Below are 18,598 nucleotides of genomic sequence, written 5' to 3'. Positions count from 1 at the left end.
AAAAGGGGCTTCTATGGCACAGTGATGACACAAACTTAAGACAGCCAAGCCACAGATTCAGTCTTCAGGTTAAAGTATAAAGTATATAAGGGGTTGATGCCGACCTGCTGTACATGCTACACTTCAGTAACATAAGTGACAAAATGTAAACTATAGCTGTGGCATAAGTAACTTGCAAAACAACATTACATGAGACTTCTCTCCTCGCTGCGTACATCTCATTCCTGCGTGCCTGCGTGTCTTTCTGTTACAACAGCGCTGAGATGATCAAACTCCCTTTGTCAATCAGAAATAAATGTCTGTGCTTCCTGTAAATTCCACATATTTTGGATCACGGCATTACATTCCCTTGGGACAGTGAGCGGGTCATCTCTGTGTGCACAAAGTAGGTCTTGAGCTCGCCTTTGCCCTTGACGTTGATGATGCCTCGACAAGTGCACATGTAGCCCAGGGTGACAAGGATTTGGCTCGTCTCTTCGGTCACCTAGAGCAAAAAAGCAGATGGGTAACATCCATTCTGCTCATTTCACACAACTGGATTAACTTCCTGCAGGCGGAAACACTCAGCGCTCCACAGGATGTTGCATGTCAGCTGCTGACCATTAACTTGTAATAAACAAAACAGCTGCATTGTCGACGAGCTGCTCGTCAGAACCTCCAGGCAAAATGAGTGGGAAGAAATAAGAGAATATAATATTAAATGATGTCTTGAAACTACACTTGAAGCTTGAAGCTCTTTAAGCTTACGCTTGAACAACAGCACGACCCTGGCTCTCTTAAAGCTGGAGTGTAACCCTCATTAATGTAAAACCTGTGTCTGTCCCACTATTTCATGTTGACTAATATCTGCTTACACCAGGTTTATTCAAGACACGCTTGAGCATTTCATGTTGTATGGGTTTAACTAAAAGTATGTTGTTGATTATTTAATGGTTGTTGTGATTACTTTTGTATATCACAGTGTGCAGAGACGAGGGTAACATGAGAAAGTTAAAGATGGACCATGAATTATAAATTACAAATTTATTGGAAGAACCCTTGAGATGCATCATCTCATTTTCAAGGGGGGCCACGGAGAGAGGGGGCTTTTGAATTTGAAGTATGATACACTACTCATCTGTGTTTGCAGTTCTGTCTTCATCTTTTTAAAACCTACTGTTAAGGACTACAACACTAAGTCATGAAATGATGGCTTTAATTAGGATGATAAACAAAGGAGAGAAATGTACCTGTCATTTCAGGTAGTCAGACATGGTGCAGTCTGAGAATGTGCTCAGTAGATGGCTCAATGTTGGCAGAACAGTGAAGTGTAATTCAGGCTGAATGTCTCACACGGCAGCATGTCATATAAATGAATACCCTTTCTTATCAGAGCCAAGGCAGTTTGCAGACAAGATGACTTTGACGACTGTGACTGTGCTGACATTTAAAATGTAATGTATATCTACATTTGAAAGAGACCAGCCCTTCTGCTTTTAAATGAACACATTCAGACACAAAAGGATGTTTGAGAAACAGTTGGTTCTTGAATGCATCATGGAAAGTGGTCGAGGCTGAAGTAAATTTGTAGTCAACAAACACCGAGGAAAAAACAAATAAACCAAATAGCTGTATCTGTCTCTCCCCATTCGCTTTTCAAGCTTGTTTAATATTTGAGTGGTGGAGTTAAATTTAAAGTTTTGAAACCCTCATAAATAATCAACTCTGTTCAGTCAACATGAACAGAACTTGTTTCACCTTTGCTTTTTCTGTCAACATAGCTGCTGTGAAATATGCATAATGGCAGGGAACTGGCATTTTTTAGCAACAGGCATTGTGGGAACTATTTTCAACTGTGAACTAATAAACACTTTGTGAGTATTTACAGCTGGATGATGTCGACTTGGCTCATGATAAACCACTAGATTAAAACAAATAAGGCTCTGGCTTCACAGTCAGCAGCCAAGCTGTTAGCATGATCATTGGCAAAGAGAAAAACAGAACTGATTTACCTGTATTTTACCCAGGACCCCAGTGCTGTCCATTCTACTGGCTACATTCACGGTGTTCCCCCATATATCATACTGAGGTTTCTGGGCTCCAATGACTCCAGCTATCACTGGACCATGGTTAATACCTGAAAAAAAACAGCACAGAGAGCCTGTGAACATTCCAGCTTATTGTATGGGTCTATACTATGTTTACTGTGTTTGTAACATACTCAGGGTAAGGATGACACACTATGTATTGATACAGAGGATACACAGAGACACTTGTTTAAATGATTCAATTCAAAACAGAAGCAGAAACCTTTAACAATGCATTTTAAAATAATCTGTCACTTTTCTACCATATTTATGATGTCATGACCATTGTTGCTGGAGATGTATTTAAATCCCTTTTGATATTGTTTATCAATTATTGAATGCAGCTCTAAAAAGGCCTCCAACCAAGAGACTTGCTGCTTTCATCAGATTTCATCAGAACATGAGATAGAGTGGAAGCTAAATGCAGCTGAAATGCACTCTACACATGCACAGCACCTCTGCTGAGCGGGCTCTGAAGCAGTGACATGACACCAGGCCTCTTTTTGCTCTGGCTTCTGAGTTAATTTCCAGCAATCTGGAAATTGAAGTCTGTATAAGTGCTCAAGCAGCGCACATACACAGGCACATGGCCACTGGCTTTGTGCAGTCCCAGTGGGTGGGGACTTGTATCCCTCTCTGGTGGAGCGTTTTAAGTCCGTCTGCCAACAGCAGGGATGCTCAGTCACACACACGCATACTGCTGAGGTAATGGACCATCTCTTGCTGCGATCTCCACAGAAAAGGTTGAATGTATCGAACTCTGACTCTTACTGCATGCAGGGAGCTAGGATCTGCTCGGCTGCTTTCCTTTTCAGACCTATATTGTGTACTCTTAATCAGTTCTCTCATGTTGCCTTGACTACACCTACCTCTTGCTATCATTTTATTTTGAGTTTTCTTGTTATTTAGATACCATTATTTAGTGATTGTCTGGAAAAAGGTGCACACAATAATTAAAGATACTGTCTATATTCACACTAATTTGTAACGAAACCAACAAGGCAAAAATAATGGTGAATTCACACTGCAGGATCTGTTTGAATATGTAAGTGGAACAGCAGGTGAGATGTGGCAAACAACTTCAGTAATCATAGCACTTTGCTCCTAAAGATAACACTAGTGTGCAACTCACCGACTCTAAGTTTGAAGTCATTGAAGGAGTGCTTGTTGATAACATCCAGCTTCCCCACCAAGGCAAATGCAAACTCCACCATTGTCCCTAGGTGCATATACTGCCTGTCATGCTCCTGCAAATCAATGACGGAACACAAACGCAACATTTACTTACTTGTAAAATATGCATGATTTTGCTTGAATCTGTGTCGTGAGTGTATACCTGTGACGTGTACTCTGGCCCTGTTGATGCATTCAGCCCGGTAGCAGCCATGTAAGTGCTCCCGATAGTCTTGATCTTTTCCACTCCACTGAATTTAGGTTTGGACAGCAGCTACACACAAAAAAACCACAATACATGCAACAGCTGAAAAAAGTGGGGCCATGTAAGGTGATGTGATAGCTTATGTGGTCATTTTACATATGTATACATGCATACAAGGACAAAAATAAAAAGGATAATATTCGGATACAAAACAGAAACTATCAAGTCATTCAAGTTGAACTTAGCATTTCAGATGCTGTGTAGGTTGAAGGTTGCAATTATTAGCGCCATTTACCTCATCAAAATCAGCAATGATTTCATTGAGGAGCCTGAGGCACTCCAAACCTTCTTTGTTGACGTCAGATTCTGTGTAGAACTCTTTAAAGTCTGGGATAGAGGCGAACATGACGCACACCAGGTCATACGATTGGTGGTACAGGTCCTGTATGACAGAGAGTATGAGGAAAAATGCAGACTGGAGATTAGTCAGAGTTAAAACAATGTCACTAAATTACTAAAAACTAAAACTAATTGTAACACTGATCGATCACAGAATTCTAACATTGATAATGTACAATTGACATAGATCTGTACAAATGTCGGACTGATTGTGTGAGGGTTTTCAAACAGTCTGTGGAACAGTTGCTCACATACGCAAAGTAACTTCCTGTTGCATGGTATTTAAGCAAAGAATAAGAGTCAGTTGCAGACTCTTTGGCAGCACTGCTATTTAAACTAACATGACCTTTGGTTCGTTTAAACTTTCCAATAAAACTTGACTTTTCTTAGCTCACACTGAGAGAAACACTCAGGGGATACACGATTCAGAATGATTAATAAGATGGGTCTCAAGCAAGCTGGAGAACACACCTACGCTGCATCTACTAATGATATAAGCATTGTATTTCAAATTAAATTCAAATTAACTTTATTTATATAGCACCTTTCATACATATAAAAATGTAGCAGAAAGTGCTTTACATTAAAAGAAAAGAAAATGTATGCATTGTATACATTATATAAACAAACATATACTTATACAAGTATAGGTTTCTACTCTTTGTAAATGTGATGTCTTGTTCGTAATCTATTTCTCTATATGTGACACCTACAGCATGTCTGTCTGTCCTGGGAGAATTTGTCCTCACTCGAAGTGTCACAGACTGTAAGTGCAAATTGTGTTTGTGATGTTGGGCTATATAAACTTGACATACTGATGTATTACACATGCTCATTTTTTAGACACATTTTAGACAAATTCCTTAAGTTTAGCACTGAATATTCAGAACTATCAACTTAACTTCCAGTACTGCCCATTCAGTGCAATTCATTTAGACAACATATTACAACCGATTTCTCTTTCCTCAACAACTTACATGTCATTATCTAAAAACAGGAGGTTACTGAATGATATTCTGTATGCAGTATGCATCAGCATTTCCCTTTTATTTAAAATTAGATTTAGATTAGAATTAAAAAGCACCAAATAATTATGTACATACATAATAATCTATTATATATATTGACTTGGAATATGGAATTTGTACGAGGTAAGCTGCTTTTGTAGTACAGCCACACAGCTAATGAATGTAATGGACGTTGGCATGTAGCCATTGGTACTGAAAAGCCTGTGTAAAACCACATTATGTCAGACCTGCAGTTGTTTGTCAGGACATCATTTACATGATCCTTACTGACAAGCAAACATGATAAAATAAAACGCTTACTTCATTTTTCCAGTTGCGTGCCAGAAAGTGTTCTGCAACGTGTGCAGGCAGCACATTCTCCAGCAACACCCGGTTGAGGTTCTCCATGGTTTCAATCTCCTCACACTCTTTCTTGAACTTATTCTTCCAGAGAAAGTCTAACCTACAGTAATATTCATTCTGTTACAAGAGGACACAGAGGTGAAGAGACTGAAGGTCACAGAGAAAAACAAACAGTTACTATGGACTCCATCACAGCAAAAAAGGCAAGGCATTTTTTTTATATAGCTTTCACAAAAAAATTGTAAGACAGAAATATCTTACATGTTGTGGTGTTAGTTAATCCCACACCATCAAAAGCCACAAAACATTACAAGCACTATATACAAGAGGTTTAATAAGGACACACTGCGTATGTTGCTTTAGCATAAGTGGCAGGTTCTCAAGTCCAAATAGTTAGTGCAAAGTAATAATTTCATTTTAGAAACATAATTACAAAGACACTTTTGGGACAGAGACAAAGTGTGGTAATATATCAGAGCAGTATAGTGAAACTACAGAGAAATGAATAAATGGCATCTGTTATTTTTGTTGCACAGATGGTTGCACCTTTGCTGTGTTTTCATTGAACAGTAATTTTCATTGAAAAAAAAGTAATGTCTTCTACAAATACATTTGTTAGACATTAACACTGCTTACGTTTCCTAATACTGTCCAGATTTGTGGCTCTACAGTCCACATCCAGCAACACGATGTTAACATTACCTAGAGTAAACATGTCAATTGTGTGTCATGAAAATCTAGAATGCACCACACATTTGCTTACTTTTGATTTTAAATGCATGCATTCACTGACAGAGGCAGTACTCTAGCTGTCTATCAGTCCCCTGATTCAGGACTGCTCCCAAGTACAGTGGGTTCCCTGCAGAGAGGCATCATCTCAAAATAGCAGAGCAAAAGAGCACACAGGTCTCCAGAATGACCAATCTCTGGTCCCTACATCTCCTGGCTAGTAAATAAACATCTATCTCGACCAGAGTGGCCGGTGGGAGGGCAAACGAGCTTTACATTATTTTACAAAAACAGCAGGGGTTACATTTTTCTGCATTTACATTAAAATATGACCTGAACCTGACCAGCACAGCAGATAAGTTTTACACTATGAAATGTTTTCATGCATGAGAAGTATGTAAAAAGCCCAAACACAAAGCACAAACCTTTACCAAGGCTGCACAGTTTTTCACAGGGTCAATATAATCCCTTATATTAAGGTTAAATAAAAATCCAGTATCTTATCTGGCTCACCACCAAAATCTTATCATTTATTCTTTGGGCCATAAATACATGCTGAGGAAATTTCAACAAATCTGCCCTTTACTTTTTGAGTTATAGACAGGCAAATGGACAAATGCAGCTACAAGCAAAACCTCCATGGCAGAGGTTAATGGAAACACTGTATGGTGTATGACTTATATTATTGAGGTAAGAGCAAAGTTGAACAGTAAATTCCATTGGAGCTGTGATGAGAAAATACGTTGCAAGAGACAGACAACACATATGTATGTTAAACTATTATAGTGTTGACTTACCTGTCTGGCAAGCACAAGTAGAGTGATGAAGAAGATAAAGAGGGAGATCGAGCCCATAGTCTTCAGGTCTTTGAGAACACCTGGTCTTGAAGGACAGAGCACAGGAAGTAATGTTTTTTGTGATGGGAGGAGTGACAGAAGACAGAAAAGACAATGGATATAGAGATACAAGATAAACACATAAGTGAAAGTAGCAAGACAAAAAAGAGGGGGGGCTTAAAAGCTAAAAAAAGAGAACATGATTAAGAATGTTTAATTAAAGACTCAGATTATGACACTATGGCACGTCACATGAATGGTTAGCAGACCATTATATTCCATGCTGTCACTCGTTTAAGAGTGTCACTTCTGCTTTGCTGTGACAAGAGCTTGTTTACCGTTTACCAGTGAAGCTCAGTTTCACCCAGTACCAACATCTCTACAGACACAATGAACATACTGTGGTCATTAAATGTATACATTAACACACTAGTTTCACTTCAAAGCCAAGCAGTAGTAGTAGCAGTTTTTCCACACTCATATCACTACTATTGTGTATGTATTTTACAGTATATGCATGTGAAAAAGGGGTACAATACAGTCTGATTTGCCAACTGCACATACACAAAATAGACCTTCACACATTCAAAGCTTTAACTCGCATTCAAAAGTTTGTTTTATTCACATTCACATTTATCTACACCAAAAGTCTTTATAGCCGTGGAGTCTAGCTCACCACATTTTAAGTATAGGCTACAAACAGTGCTGTTGAATCCTAATTTATGTGAGCACATTTTACATATTAATGAACTCAAATGTAGGCCAAAGATCAGTGGATGCCTGAGAAAACAGCCTGCATGTTCTGCATTTTGCCTGGTTGATCTTCTAATCAATTATCTTCACGCAATGAATGGCAAAGACAGAAAACGGAAAGAAGGGACGGGACGACAAATCCGAGATGGGAAGCATATGGACAGGAAGCATAGTTTAATTAACTTTCTCTGATGAAAACTCCACAGAGGCTTAGAGAAAAAAATAATAAAGCTTTTTCTATGTGTCAAAATTTCAACTGACAATGAACTCTTTCCTTAGTGAATTGTCTTACTAGGAGGGAAAAACACCAACTGGTGTGGGCAGGAAAGTAAACCACTACAAAGACAGAAAACTGTCCTTTGCAGGAGATTACATTGTTCAAGCGTTAATTGACAAAGTCTCTTTGGACACTTTATCAACAACAAAATAGTGACTGTTTCTGGGGCCTCTAATTTGCTTTCTAATATGCTTTCAGGCATTTCAGTCAAAGCCCTATTATCTATGTACAGCTTCTAGCTACTACTGTATGATTCACATGCTCTCATTTGAGTGCTGTCATAATGTCCAAGGACTTCTTTTCCCATTATTGGCTGTCTATGCAACAGCTCAAGGATTTGTCTTAAGTGATGTCATCTCTAACCTCTTTGCTGCTCAGTTTGGCTGTTCAGTTTATTAAAGTGCATTCATATAACACAGAAAAAGAGCAGATTACACATTTTAGAGTAGAAGATATACTTCCGTGCATTACATATAAACCTGTCTAACCTAGTGAGAGTGAGGTGAGGAATTTAAGTAAATGTGTTGATGCACCCAGTACAAACAAAAACACAGAACTGCCTCACTTCACAAAATCATATGTACTTAATCACACATAAAGGCTCAATCACAAGTTTCAGGTCTCCTTCAATATAACACGATGAAAAATATTTAAATGATTTTAAGATTTTAATTTTAAGAAAAGTTCATCATCTGTAAAAAGAAAATGATAACGTTCTCATCAGAATTTGCGATTTGACAGCTGCATATTGCAGTGAATGGAAACAATCTAGGCATTGTGAAAACAAAGATTTCTTCAAATGGATGCCACTTTCAGTTGAGGCTAATACAAGTTACTATCACCATAAATCAAAATAGGTGCAACTGCCAGCTTAACACCACCTGTCCTTTTGTTTTCCTGTCCATCAGTTTTTTCAGTGTAGATCACTGTCAATCAACTGACAAAAAATTAATTGGCTACATCAGCCTGATTTGTATTACCGCGTGGCTTATTACATGGAATTTCTCATCTCCATGTCGCACTTGTGACATTTTGAGGACTTCTGCCTTAAAGAAACTGGTTTAATTACCTCATTATGCAGTTCATCCTTATTAAGCAGCTAAGTTCCCAAGCTGCTGACATTTGAGCAGGCTGTAGGAATGCAGTGTGGAATATCAAAATTAAGTGAATGCTTTTAGCCGGGAAGTAGGGGGAACAGGGGAGCAGTGCATGGATAAATACTGTGTGGCGAGTGAGGAGCATTTTAACGGCAATTTACTGTATAATTCCAACAAATTGGTGTTATAGTCATTTGTTTTTCTGTTTCTACTGATAATGCTGTTTCTTAATTATTCTGAATTGATGGGTACATTTCCTACCATTTTGATGAAACTGTGGCACATACATGGTACAACTTCTTTGCACTATAGCTGAAAAATCAATATATGCAAATGTGAATATAAATACATATACATAAGACTGTAGTGAAATTTCACAGATAGCTATATCTATAAACCACAGATTTAAGGCGGGTCGATCATTATGACTTGATAGACTAATATTTGACACAATTATCTCAACAACACAAACCTCATCTTCAGTACAAACACTGGCATGACATTTACTATTCACCTATTGACCTTACAGAACACAAGTACTCCCCTTTCCCCGAAAGCTGCAGGGTGCAAACTGAGTGTACGTGACCTGCTGAGACATCTGACTAGTAGCCTTTCTGACATCATGAATGTTCCCTTCTGGTCGTATCTGTCTAAGCAGGTGTTAAATGTATATATAAAAAAAATAAAAATAAAACCCTGTATGGGCATCCACTGTTATTCGCTTCATTTACCTCCACAGAGCAACCGACTGTCAACTCTACACCAACTCAACTCTTTCTTCATGCTACCTCAACACTCTTCACCCAAGCTGACCCTATAATCCTGCATCACACACTCTCTTCATATGTATATATAATAAAATTATAAAAGATATCCATTTCTGTTTACCTACCGGTCGAGAATTTCAGTCCTGTACAGGAATCTGCTGTACTCATCCAGCAGTGATGCGTGTGTTTGCAGAATAATGATGTTGTAAACAACTACAGCTGTCAACATAATCATCATCTTCAGCTCGTAGTTTATCCGCAGAAATACTGAGCAAGAGATAAGGCCCAGGATGCAGCTGTAAATTAAATACTGGACAGACAAAAAAGACAGAACAGATTAGTTCATTGATAAGGTCTAAAGCTGTCAAAGAGAATTAACTTGAAATTAGGTAACATTCAGCTTCACTTACAGGAAGGTAGAAATTGTTTTTGCCAGATAAAGTAACTCGCTGTCCATTTGGGTGAAATAGTGTTTCATTGGACGAATTGTAAACAGAACCTGGAGGCAATGCATGGTCTTCTAAAAAGAACTAGAAATAAAAACAAAACATATAGAAACAGACAAGTCAAGAGGACTGGAGCAATTACAGTGCAATTACCCAAATGTATTTACAATTAAAATCCACCACAGAAACCAAACACACAACTGACATGCAAATGTAATTGACGTGCAGTCCCTCGGTCTCCTTGCTTTGCACGTCAACATTTTACTTGCAGGAGGAGAACAGCATGTTGTTAGAAAAGAGCCCAATTGTGACAAGCATTCAATAATGTTCTTTAAAGTGAACCTGCAGGATAAGATGAGGATTGGCTGCCCTACTGAGCAAAGCCAAGTTAATTTGGCTCATACGCCCTGAGCGACTGACCCACGCCAGGTGAAAAACAAGATTATAATCTCTTAAATCGATTTGTGTGAAGGTCTAAACCGGGGTCTTGACACCATGCACAAGCCTAAGGCTATCCCACCCTTACCCAACCTAAGTCTTTTTCTCTGAGCAGAAATACACATTTATTAGAAACTGTGGCAAAATAAGTACACATGTTATGAACAATACCCTATTATTACATGCAAATGTTGACATTGTGCAGGGGATATTGATAGACCACCTAACAAAAGAAAATAATGCAAAAGAAATATTACTTTTATCTGCAGTGGTTAAAGATCAAAGTTGTTTAATAAATAAATATTGAAAAGTATATTGAACTAAAATGACAGTGCAGTCACAGCCCCTCAGACTGGCATGAGTATACTGTGGCACCACATCCCTTTTTAAATTTTAGAAACAAAAAAGTTGTTTTGTGTTATGTTTATGTCAATAATACATCATCTTTCATGCAAGCCTGTTTGGTTAATACAATTCAGTACAATTCAACAATAAAACAGTTCAATACAATCCAACTACCTACTGAGTACACTGCAGTTAAAACAAGGGAGTGAAGGGTTATAATATCAAATTTCTTATGAATACCTAATAATTGGTGGTATCCCTTCCTGTCTGCAGTATTTGCACATCACAGCTTACCATATTGAAGACAGCCATTATGAGTATTAGAGCTGTGGTCGTCATAGTGAGAGTGATTCGGGGCCATGGCTTGTTGGCAATAATGACTGATGACCTCAGCAGCCACATCCAAGAAGTTGAGGCACTTTTACTGCACTGCTGCAGAGACACATACAGAAAAAAGACATACAACATTGTAAATATGAGCCAGGTACACAAGAGTACCTGCAATATTAAAAGGCCATTTTTGAGATATCTGGACTGTGTCAACAAATCAACAGACAAAAAAATTCCACACATTGTCCAACTTACTTCTACATTGACATTAGCCCCTAGTTAGTCTAGAGTGCTGAAACATTATAAAAGACTGAAGGAGAGAGGGGCCAACTTAATGGTACATGCTATACTGTACAAGGAATTCTATGATGTACATAATAGTACATGATACTCAGTCTATTTAAAATCATATATCTTTAATTAGAAGCAAAGCAAAACAAAGGATTTATTTACGAGCATCTTATTCCGTTCTCACTGATTACTCAGGGTGATGTATGTTTTTTAACGGTTTGGGGTGTAAGATTTGGGGACATTAAGTTATTAATTTCATCTGCTTCCAAGAAGAACCAGCAATGGCAGCAGTAAAGCAAAAAATTGATCACACAAACATCCCTTTAATTCAACACACTGGATATGTGTTTGCAGTAGACACTGTGCAATCACAGTCTTCATACCATAGCAACATTGCTACTAACTGTCGCGATATGACAATGGCAGGCCACACACTTTAGCATCATCACTTGTAAATGCTTACTACTTGGTTTTCACTCGTGCAGAAAATGCAATCTTCCCAGGCCTCAGGAAATGCAGTCAGTTGTTACAGTCAATGACTTCCCCTCTGCTGCCTATACTGCTGAGTGTGATTCACTCCAAGACAATGACAGAAAAAAGCCCAAATCATTTACTTGATCATCTCAGAGCAATATCTGAGCACCACTAGAGCTGAATGGATGACATTTGAGCAGCTCAGAGAAGTGAATTACAATACAATAAACTATGGATGGCAGACTGTACTATGTATGAACAGGATTGGTGAAAATATAGACTGCCTTATTGTGCAAATGTATTTTCAAATATTGTTAGCCTCTAGATTAAATGTTAATAATTTTTTTCTAGCAAATCCTGATTGTCAAGTTTCATCTGCAAGTTGTTAAAATATCAACATTTGCAGCCGTCTGTCCGGAGCTCCTCTCATCAGATGATCATGGACAAACTGTTACGCTGCTCACAGAAAGACAGACAAACAGACACTCCAAAAATTGACATCCTTGGTGATCAGAGCAGTCCCAGCTGTCTAAAGTGGCAGGGCGTGGGCTGGTGTGATGAACAGAACCTGTTTCATGTAGATGATCATGATTACTTTTTATCACAGGCTCACATCAGGCACTTGTGTTGAACTAAGGGGCACTTAAGCCAACAACACTGATACTTAATAGACCATTGAGATGACCACAGTGGCCACTTGGGCCACTCATATGATTAGGACAAATAATATTCAGCCCAGAAGTGTCCCATTAGACAGTCGGTATATCCAGGCTAAATAAAGGTTTTAAAAATAAAAGGGTACTACTACAGTGCTGTAGATGCATTTACTCACCAGAAAGTGCCCAATGAAACATATGAAGAGGATCAAGGACATGATGAGAAAAGCCATTCCAAAAGATATCTTCAAGATAGTTGTTCTAAAAAATACAATATTCATACAGAGTTCACCAAAATTAGTTCACAGCTTAGTTTTTGTCAAAGGAAAGACTTAATATATAGATTACATTCATTGCATAATAATGTAAAATAAAATGCACATACTTCGGAAGGACAAGAATCTGCACAATGAAAATGCAGAAAAAGATCAAACAGGCACAGGTGACATAGTACTTGAAGGCTGGCAAGGTTGTTGCTCTGTACTAAAAGAAGAACAAAATAACGTAAATGGTCAAGGAGAGTAGCCAAAACAACATACAGGTACACTCACACTATGCTCTATAATTGTCTTTGGAATGACTACTGCAAGGTACATGCATTATACATGTACACAAAGGGATGAATGATGACAGTTTTAGACAGTTTATTACCTCCTTCTCCAAGGATTTGTTGTGAAAGAACAATGATATTCTTTGAATGTCCTCAGACTTCAGCCACTGCCTGGAGATGTATAGACATAGTTAGAGACCAGATAAAAAGGAAGCTGTAAGCACCATTAAAATATAGTTTGCATGGAAAGCTTTAGGAAACTGTGCAACTATGTAACCAGACAGCACTGATTGATGAACAGCCTCCTACTTGCAGACATAACTTAATTCACTTTCTTCATGATGTATGCATTAATTGCGTCACTTTATCAACACGGAAAACAAAATGAGGTGTATTACACCTCCAGTGTCTGGCACAAGACAACATTGTCAAAACTTTGTCATTAGTTTTCATGTGAATATAAGTGGGAACAAGTTAAAGAACCATCATTGAGGTCAATACAAAAATCAAACGATAAAAATTATCAGATTTATGTGCACATAAGCTCTTTGGTGGTGCTGGGATGGACTGGCAGCCGTGACAGTTAACCGTGTTGATGCTGCTACAGCATTAATAATATTAATAATATTAAAAGAAGAGCAACCAACAGTATTGAAACCTTTTCTCAATGCCGCTCTAATCCTGACTGGCTTTGGCATTCACGAGGGTCAGTGAATGGTTTATTGATTCACCTGAACCTGTACTTTCCAAATATATTTTAACAAAGGCCTAATACATGGCTCTGTGCAACAAACCTTGTGGTATGTCAGGTTAGACAAAGATTGCTGAACATAATAATAGACATGTCAGCTACCATGAACACAGACAAAAGGTACATTACACAACAAGTCATTACACAGCATCCAGGGCAGACAGACCTGAGTGATGTGCATCTAATGAAACACTGGCTGGTGGAGGTCTTTCCTGCAGCTCCTCCATTAATTCTTTCGAACAAAGCTTCACATTTTTCAGGTGGTGGTTGTTTTTGCAACAGTAAATTAGTAGGGCATTGAGATAAGGGGGGAGTTTTCTTGGACACATTCAAACTTTTTCGTAGTGTTAAAAAAGGAAAAGCCCCCGGCCTTTGCTTAATTTTCAAGTCGTCCTTATAGATACATATGGTTCATTGTCTTTGGAGGGATTCTATAGTAATTGTTCCTGTGCACAAAAACAAAACCCAAGACATACATACAAAAAATACAGCAACTTCAGGCCAGTGGTACTTTTGAAAAGTTGGTAAAGGATGCACTTGTGGACATTGTGCAGAATAAGTTGGACCCTCTTCATCTGCCATAATAGCAATATACCATACACTTTCAACCACTAGCCCCTGGCCCCACATCACATGGGCATATTGGTGTCCATCATTTATCCTTCCATCCAGATCTGTAGGTGTTGCATTTGCGTTTGTTTTAACATTGCCATACTTTATTGAATGCAAGACATAACATGTTATCAAGTAGTATGGTAATTACGTTTTGTTTTTTTTGCACATTAATTTTAAAATTATGCCCTTACTTTTGTGAATTTATCCCATCAAAGGTCCTTATCATCCTCTCATTAAGTTCCTCTTCAAACCGTTTCTTCTGAGACTTTGTCCTGTTATGGTGACAAGAAAGAGAGAGAATATATTTTAAGTTCACATAATTAGTCACACACTTCAAAGCATCTTGCAGATGTCTAGTCTCATTAAACATCTTGTCTTCAGTCGCTGTACTTTTAAAAGATGGGGATGATCCTGCCAAAGAAAATAGTGCTGGAGCTGTAAAATGAGCAGCTTGCCTTTCTGATCTCCTCTGGAAGTGATACTGCCCCAGCGGCACATCCTAGACACAGAGAGACAAGTTAAAGGCTTCAGCTCAACCTCCCCGGCTCCTAAACATCAGCATACTGTGTGTAGGAAAGAAAAAAACACACAGCAGTATTGATCTTCCCGTTCTCATTAGTCATGCTGTCTCTGTGGTGCAGGTTGGCGAAGGGCTTGGCTGCTCCCCAGGACTCAAGGTAGCGGGTCATCCTGACTGAGGCCCTCATCTTTGCTCCATATATTGTGTGTCTGGGACGGTAATGATGCTGTGGACTCCAGCGCTCCACCTGGACATATAAGGAGAAGTTGTTATTTGATAGCTTTTCATTTAATGGCCAACATCTGATGATGTGATACATGGGATTTGCTACCTTTGGATTGATAACCAAATAAGTGATAACTCCATGTTCCTTAAGGTAGGGGTCCCTTTCCTGTCCATCGCCATCTTCCACCTTATATGCACCATTCAGGTGCTCCAGTGTCACTGAAGTGATGTGAACTCGCCTGACAATGATGACAATGATGTTACACTCAACCAACAAACATATTTATGAACTCTCGAGGATATAGCAATATAGAACCTTCAGCTGTGTACCAATGCAATAATACCTAATGCAAGTAGAAACAAGTGTTTCTCTTGTATTTCAAGTTCACTTACCCTGGTACACCCCCAGCCTCCATATGATTGGCCAACGTGACATCATGTGACCACACATCGTACTGCCATTTCTGAAGTCCAATCACACCACACAGGACATTCCCTGAATGTACGCCAACACGCATGTTGATGTCAACCCCCGTAGCATCTCTCACTTTTCTGTCATACATCAAATATATTTTTATTAATTTATATTATATAATTTAATTCAATAGATTATAAAAAATAAACAGCTGTGCCAAGTGCTTTACTCTATGACATCTACTGTATATGCAAATCACTGAAAAACAAGAAAAATACAGATATGGAAATTGTGTTTATTTTATATTGAAAGTCATTGTCAAGCTCCTCAATGAAACAATGAAACCACCAAATAACATTTAATTCAGTTGAACTGGCAATCATCACACTAAATCTGATCTAATAATTACCAAGTGCTTGCTGCCATTTAACACAATTCTGAAGAAATGAAGGAGCCCCTGCGGTGCAAGTCATAATTTATTTAAATGTAATTTCAATGTCACTCATGTACATATTCTGACATAATATATGTCAAAAGGTCTTACCCAAAAGTCATTACTGACTTGGGTATACTTTGATTGACACAGAATAAAGTAGCAAAAAAATAGGAATATCAAACATGGTGCTGTCCTGTATCACAGACATAATACTGACACTTACTTGATGGCCTCACACATGTCCAGACCCATTTTCACACAGTTCTTCGCATGGTTTGGTAAAGACTCTGGCAGGCCGGACACACAGTAGTAACAATCGCCAAGGATTTTGATCCGCATACATTCATTCTCCTGCATATACAAAAGGTACAAGAAAACGGACTCAGATAATCGGTCCAGCTGACCGTGTGGGTAGCTTCTAGCTTTAACACAAATTAAAACCCTTGTGACAATAACTACAGCAACTTTCTCTCTTAATTATTGGTCTTAATTATTAACAAAAATGTTCTGTATATATACTGGATGACTTAAGTTCAATACTGGTTTTTTCAATCCAGATCAGTGACGGCTGTTACTATAGAGCTATTGCAACAAAAGTATTTTACTTTGAGCAACATTAAGTACAGAGACAAGCTGCATCAGTGACAGATATCAAAGCTCAAACATTGTGTTTACCAAATTCTCTGCTGGTAGAAAAAACAAGTAAATATTGCAAATATCTAATGTGAAGTTAGATCATGTATGATTGACTGGGTGATTTTACACACATTCCTGTGAGTAGAATATGAGCTATTATTATTATTCAATGAGGAAGCAATTTGCACACATATTTCATGACATGGTTAAAAAAAAATGTTTACCTTCGCAATTTGATCAAATTTGCCAAACAGCTCATTCAGCATGTGCACCAGCTCTCCAGGTGAACAGTCAGTGGCCAGACGTGTGAAACCTACTATATCAGCATATAGTATACTAGAGAGGGAAACATATATTGGTATATTAGTTGTATACATTTTTCAGAAAGAAATTAAGCTTCAACAAACACTACATTATCTGAATATGAATGTGAAGCATGCATGTTTCAGACATGTGCAGGACTGTCTTGTCACATAAATCCATTTAATACATAAATAATACATGCCTGACATTTGTGTGTCTCTGGACATAGAGGTTGTGAAAATTGTTTGTGTTCTCCATCTGGCCAAAGTTTGGACCCTTCAGTCTCTGGATGATCTCAGCTTTCATCACACGGGCGATGTGAGCTGGCAACAGCGACAACAGGAGACGCTCCTGAACATAACGACACAAGGAGAAAAGCAGTAACAGAACAGGAATGGTAAGGAGAGTCAAGACAACTCATGATACATGTCTAGTGTTATAAGGTTTCAAGTAGCTTTACATTTCAACCATAGATGCTCAACAATGAGTAATCTTGTTAAAATTAAAAAATTAAAAACCAAGAGCAAAGATTTGACTCCTTTTTTAACTAAAACTTGACTAACACTTTTTTGATATTTGATTACATTCAGTCCTTCAAAAATACAGAAGGGCTCAAACAGCTTTTAAAATTGAATTTAAAATTATATATCCAGCCTTAATCAAATTTCGGTTACTGAAACAATCCATGCTCATTACGTTTTGGTCACCCCAGAAATCACACTTTTCCAGGGGTAGCTGATTTTCTGTGAGGTAACAATAGTGATAACTAGCAATTAAAAATCCTTTCCGGTTAAGGAAAATAACAAGATTGGAGAAACAGCTAATCCAGCAAACGCCACCTCAAGTTCAACTTGTTGAGTCCACCATTCTTCAACTTTGCTGCACCAGCTCTATGTGAAGCAGAGGTCCACAGTGGCAGCCAGGGCCTGAGTTTCTGAGTACCCGCCTGACCACTCACACTGAAAATGTATGCAGTTACTGTTCTTCTGGGGAACTCTGGATAAAAGCAAGCTGCTAAACAGCATATTTTATGAGTGCACTGAGCCCCTGAGAGGACTGTGTCTCTGCAACTGTTACCACCATCTGTCGCAGGCAAGAGCAGCCCTCCAGGACTACTGGAAAACCCAAAGCATTTCCAGCTTCATTCATAGCAGTGGTAACGACACAAGCTGGAATCACCACAGGGATAACCAGGTCCACTAGACGCCTGCGATTTCACAAAACAACTAGATTCCCCCACTTTTGACCAAGCCAGTAACTGCATAACAGTAAAATGTTTGCTTTATCTGAAGTTCTTGTTATTAAAGCTTATTGCTGTGTAAGCCTTCCCACAAGACGCCAGGTGGATTTTCAGGAGCGGCACCAAGTTCACCTACCTGTAAACACTTACAGAATTCTAATAAGCTTTTTAACATTTTACTCAGATGGATTAAGTCAGTGAAGAAACTAAGAAATGTGATGGATGGACCTAAAATATTTAAAAGACGAGCCAATC

The 18,598-nt window shown here is 38.4% G+C and overlaps 1 protein-coding gene across 2 annotated transcripts in view; it reads right to left on the bottom strand.

The window, feature by feature from the left end:
• Positions 1–331: 331 nt before the first annotated feature.
• adcy2a (adenylate cyclase 2a) overlaps positions 332–18,598 on the bottom strand; it is a gene marked incomplete at both ends in the record, with an annotated part of 41,929 nt that continues 23,662 nt past the window's right edge. The window contains 21 exons of one of the 2 annotated variants that reach the window (XM_083889851.1): positions 332–484; positions 1,992–2,116; positions 3,199–3,313; positions 3,403–3,513; positions 3,740–3,886; positions 5,172–5,330; positions 6,740–6,824; positions 9,798–9,982; positions 10,083–10,202; positions 11,196–11,333; positions 12,829–12,913; positions 13,038–13,135; positions 13,304–13,373; positions 14,760–14,840; positions 15,024–15,067; positions 15,159–15,335; positions 15,420–15,552; positions 15,707–15,865; positions 16,388–16,515; positions 17,025–17,136; positions 17,306–17,454. In XM_083889851.1, the coding sequence (XP_083745977.1) occupies positions 332–484; positions 1,992–2,116; positions 3,199–3,313; positions 3,403–3,513; positions 3,740–3,886; positions 5,172–5,330; positions 6,740–6,824; positions 9,798–9,982; positions 10,083–10,202; positions 11,196–11,333; positions 12,829–12,913; positions 13,038–13,135; positions 13,304–13,373; positions 14,760–14,840; positions 15,024–15,067; positions 15,159–15,335; positions 15,420–15,552; positions 15,707–15,865; positions 16,388–16,515; positions 17,025–17,136; positions 17,306–17,454 (2,574 nt within the window). Of the gene's footprint in view, positions 485–1,991; positions 2,117–3,198; positions 3,314–3,402; positions 3,514–3,739; positions 3,887–5,171; positions 5,331–6,739; positions 6,825–9,797; positions 9,983–10,082; positions 10,203–11,183; positions 11,334–12,828; positions 12,914–13,037; positions 13,136–13,303; positions 13,374–14,759; positions 14,841–15,023; positions 15,068–15,158; positions 15,336–15,419; positions 15,553–15,706; positions 15,866–16,387; positions 16,516–17,024; positions 17,137–17,305; positions 17,455–18,598 lie in introns of both variants that reach the window. The other variant, XM_083889850.1, reaches the window with a different exon arrangement.

Source organism: Microchirus variegatus (genome assembly GCF_963457635.1).
Source record: "Microchirus variegatus genome assembly, chromosome: 1".
NCBI classification, from domain to species: domain Eukaryota; kingdom Metazoa; phylum Chordata; class Actinopteri; order Pleuronectiformes; family Soleidae; genus Microchirus; species Microchirus variegatus.
Note: the sequence above shows the minus strand (reverse complement) of the source record. Positions and strands in the feature narration are given on the sequence as shown.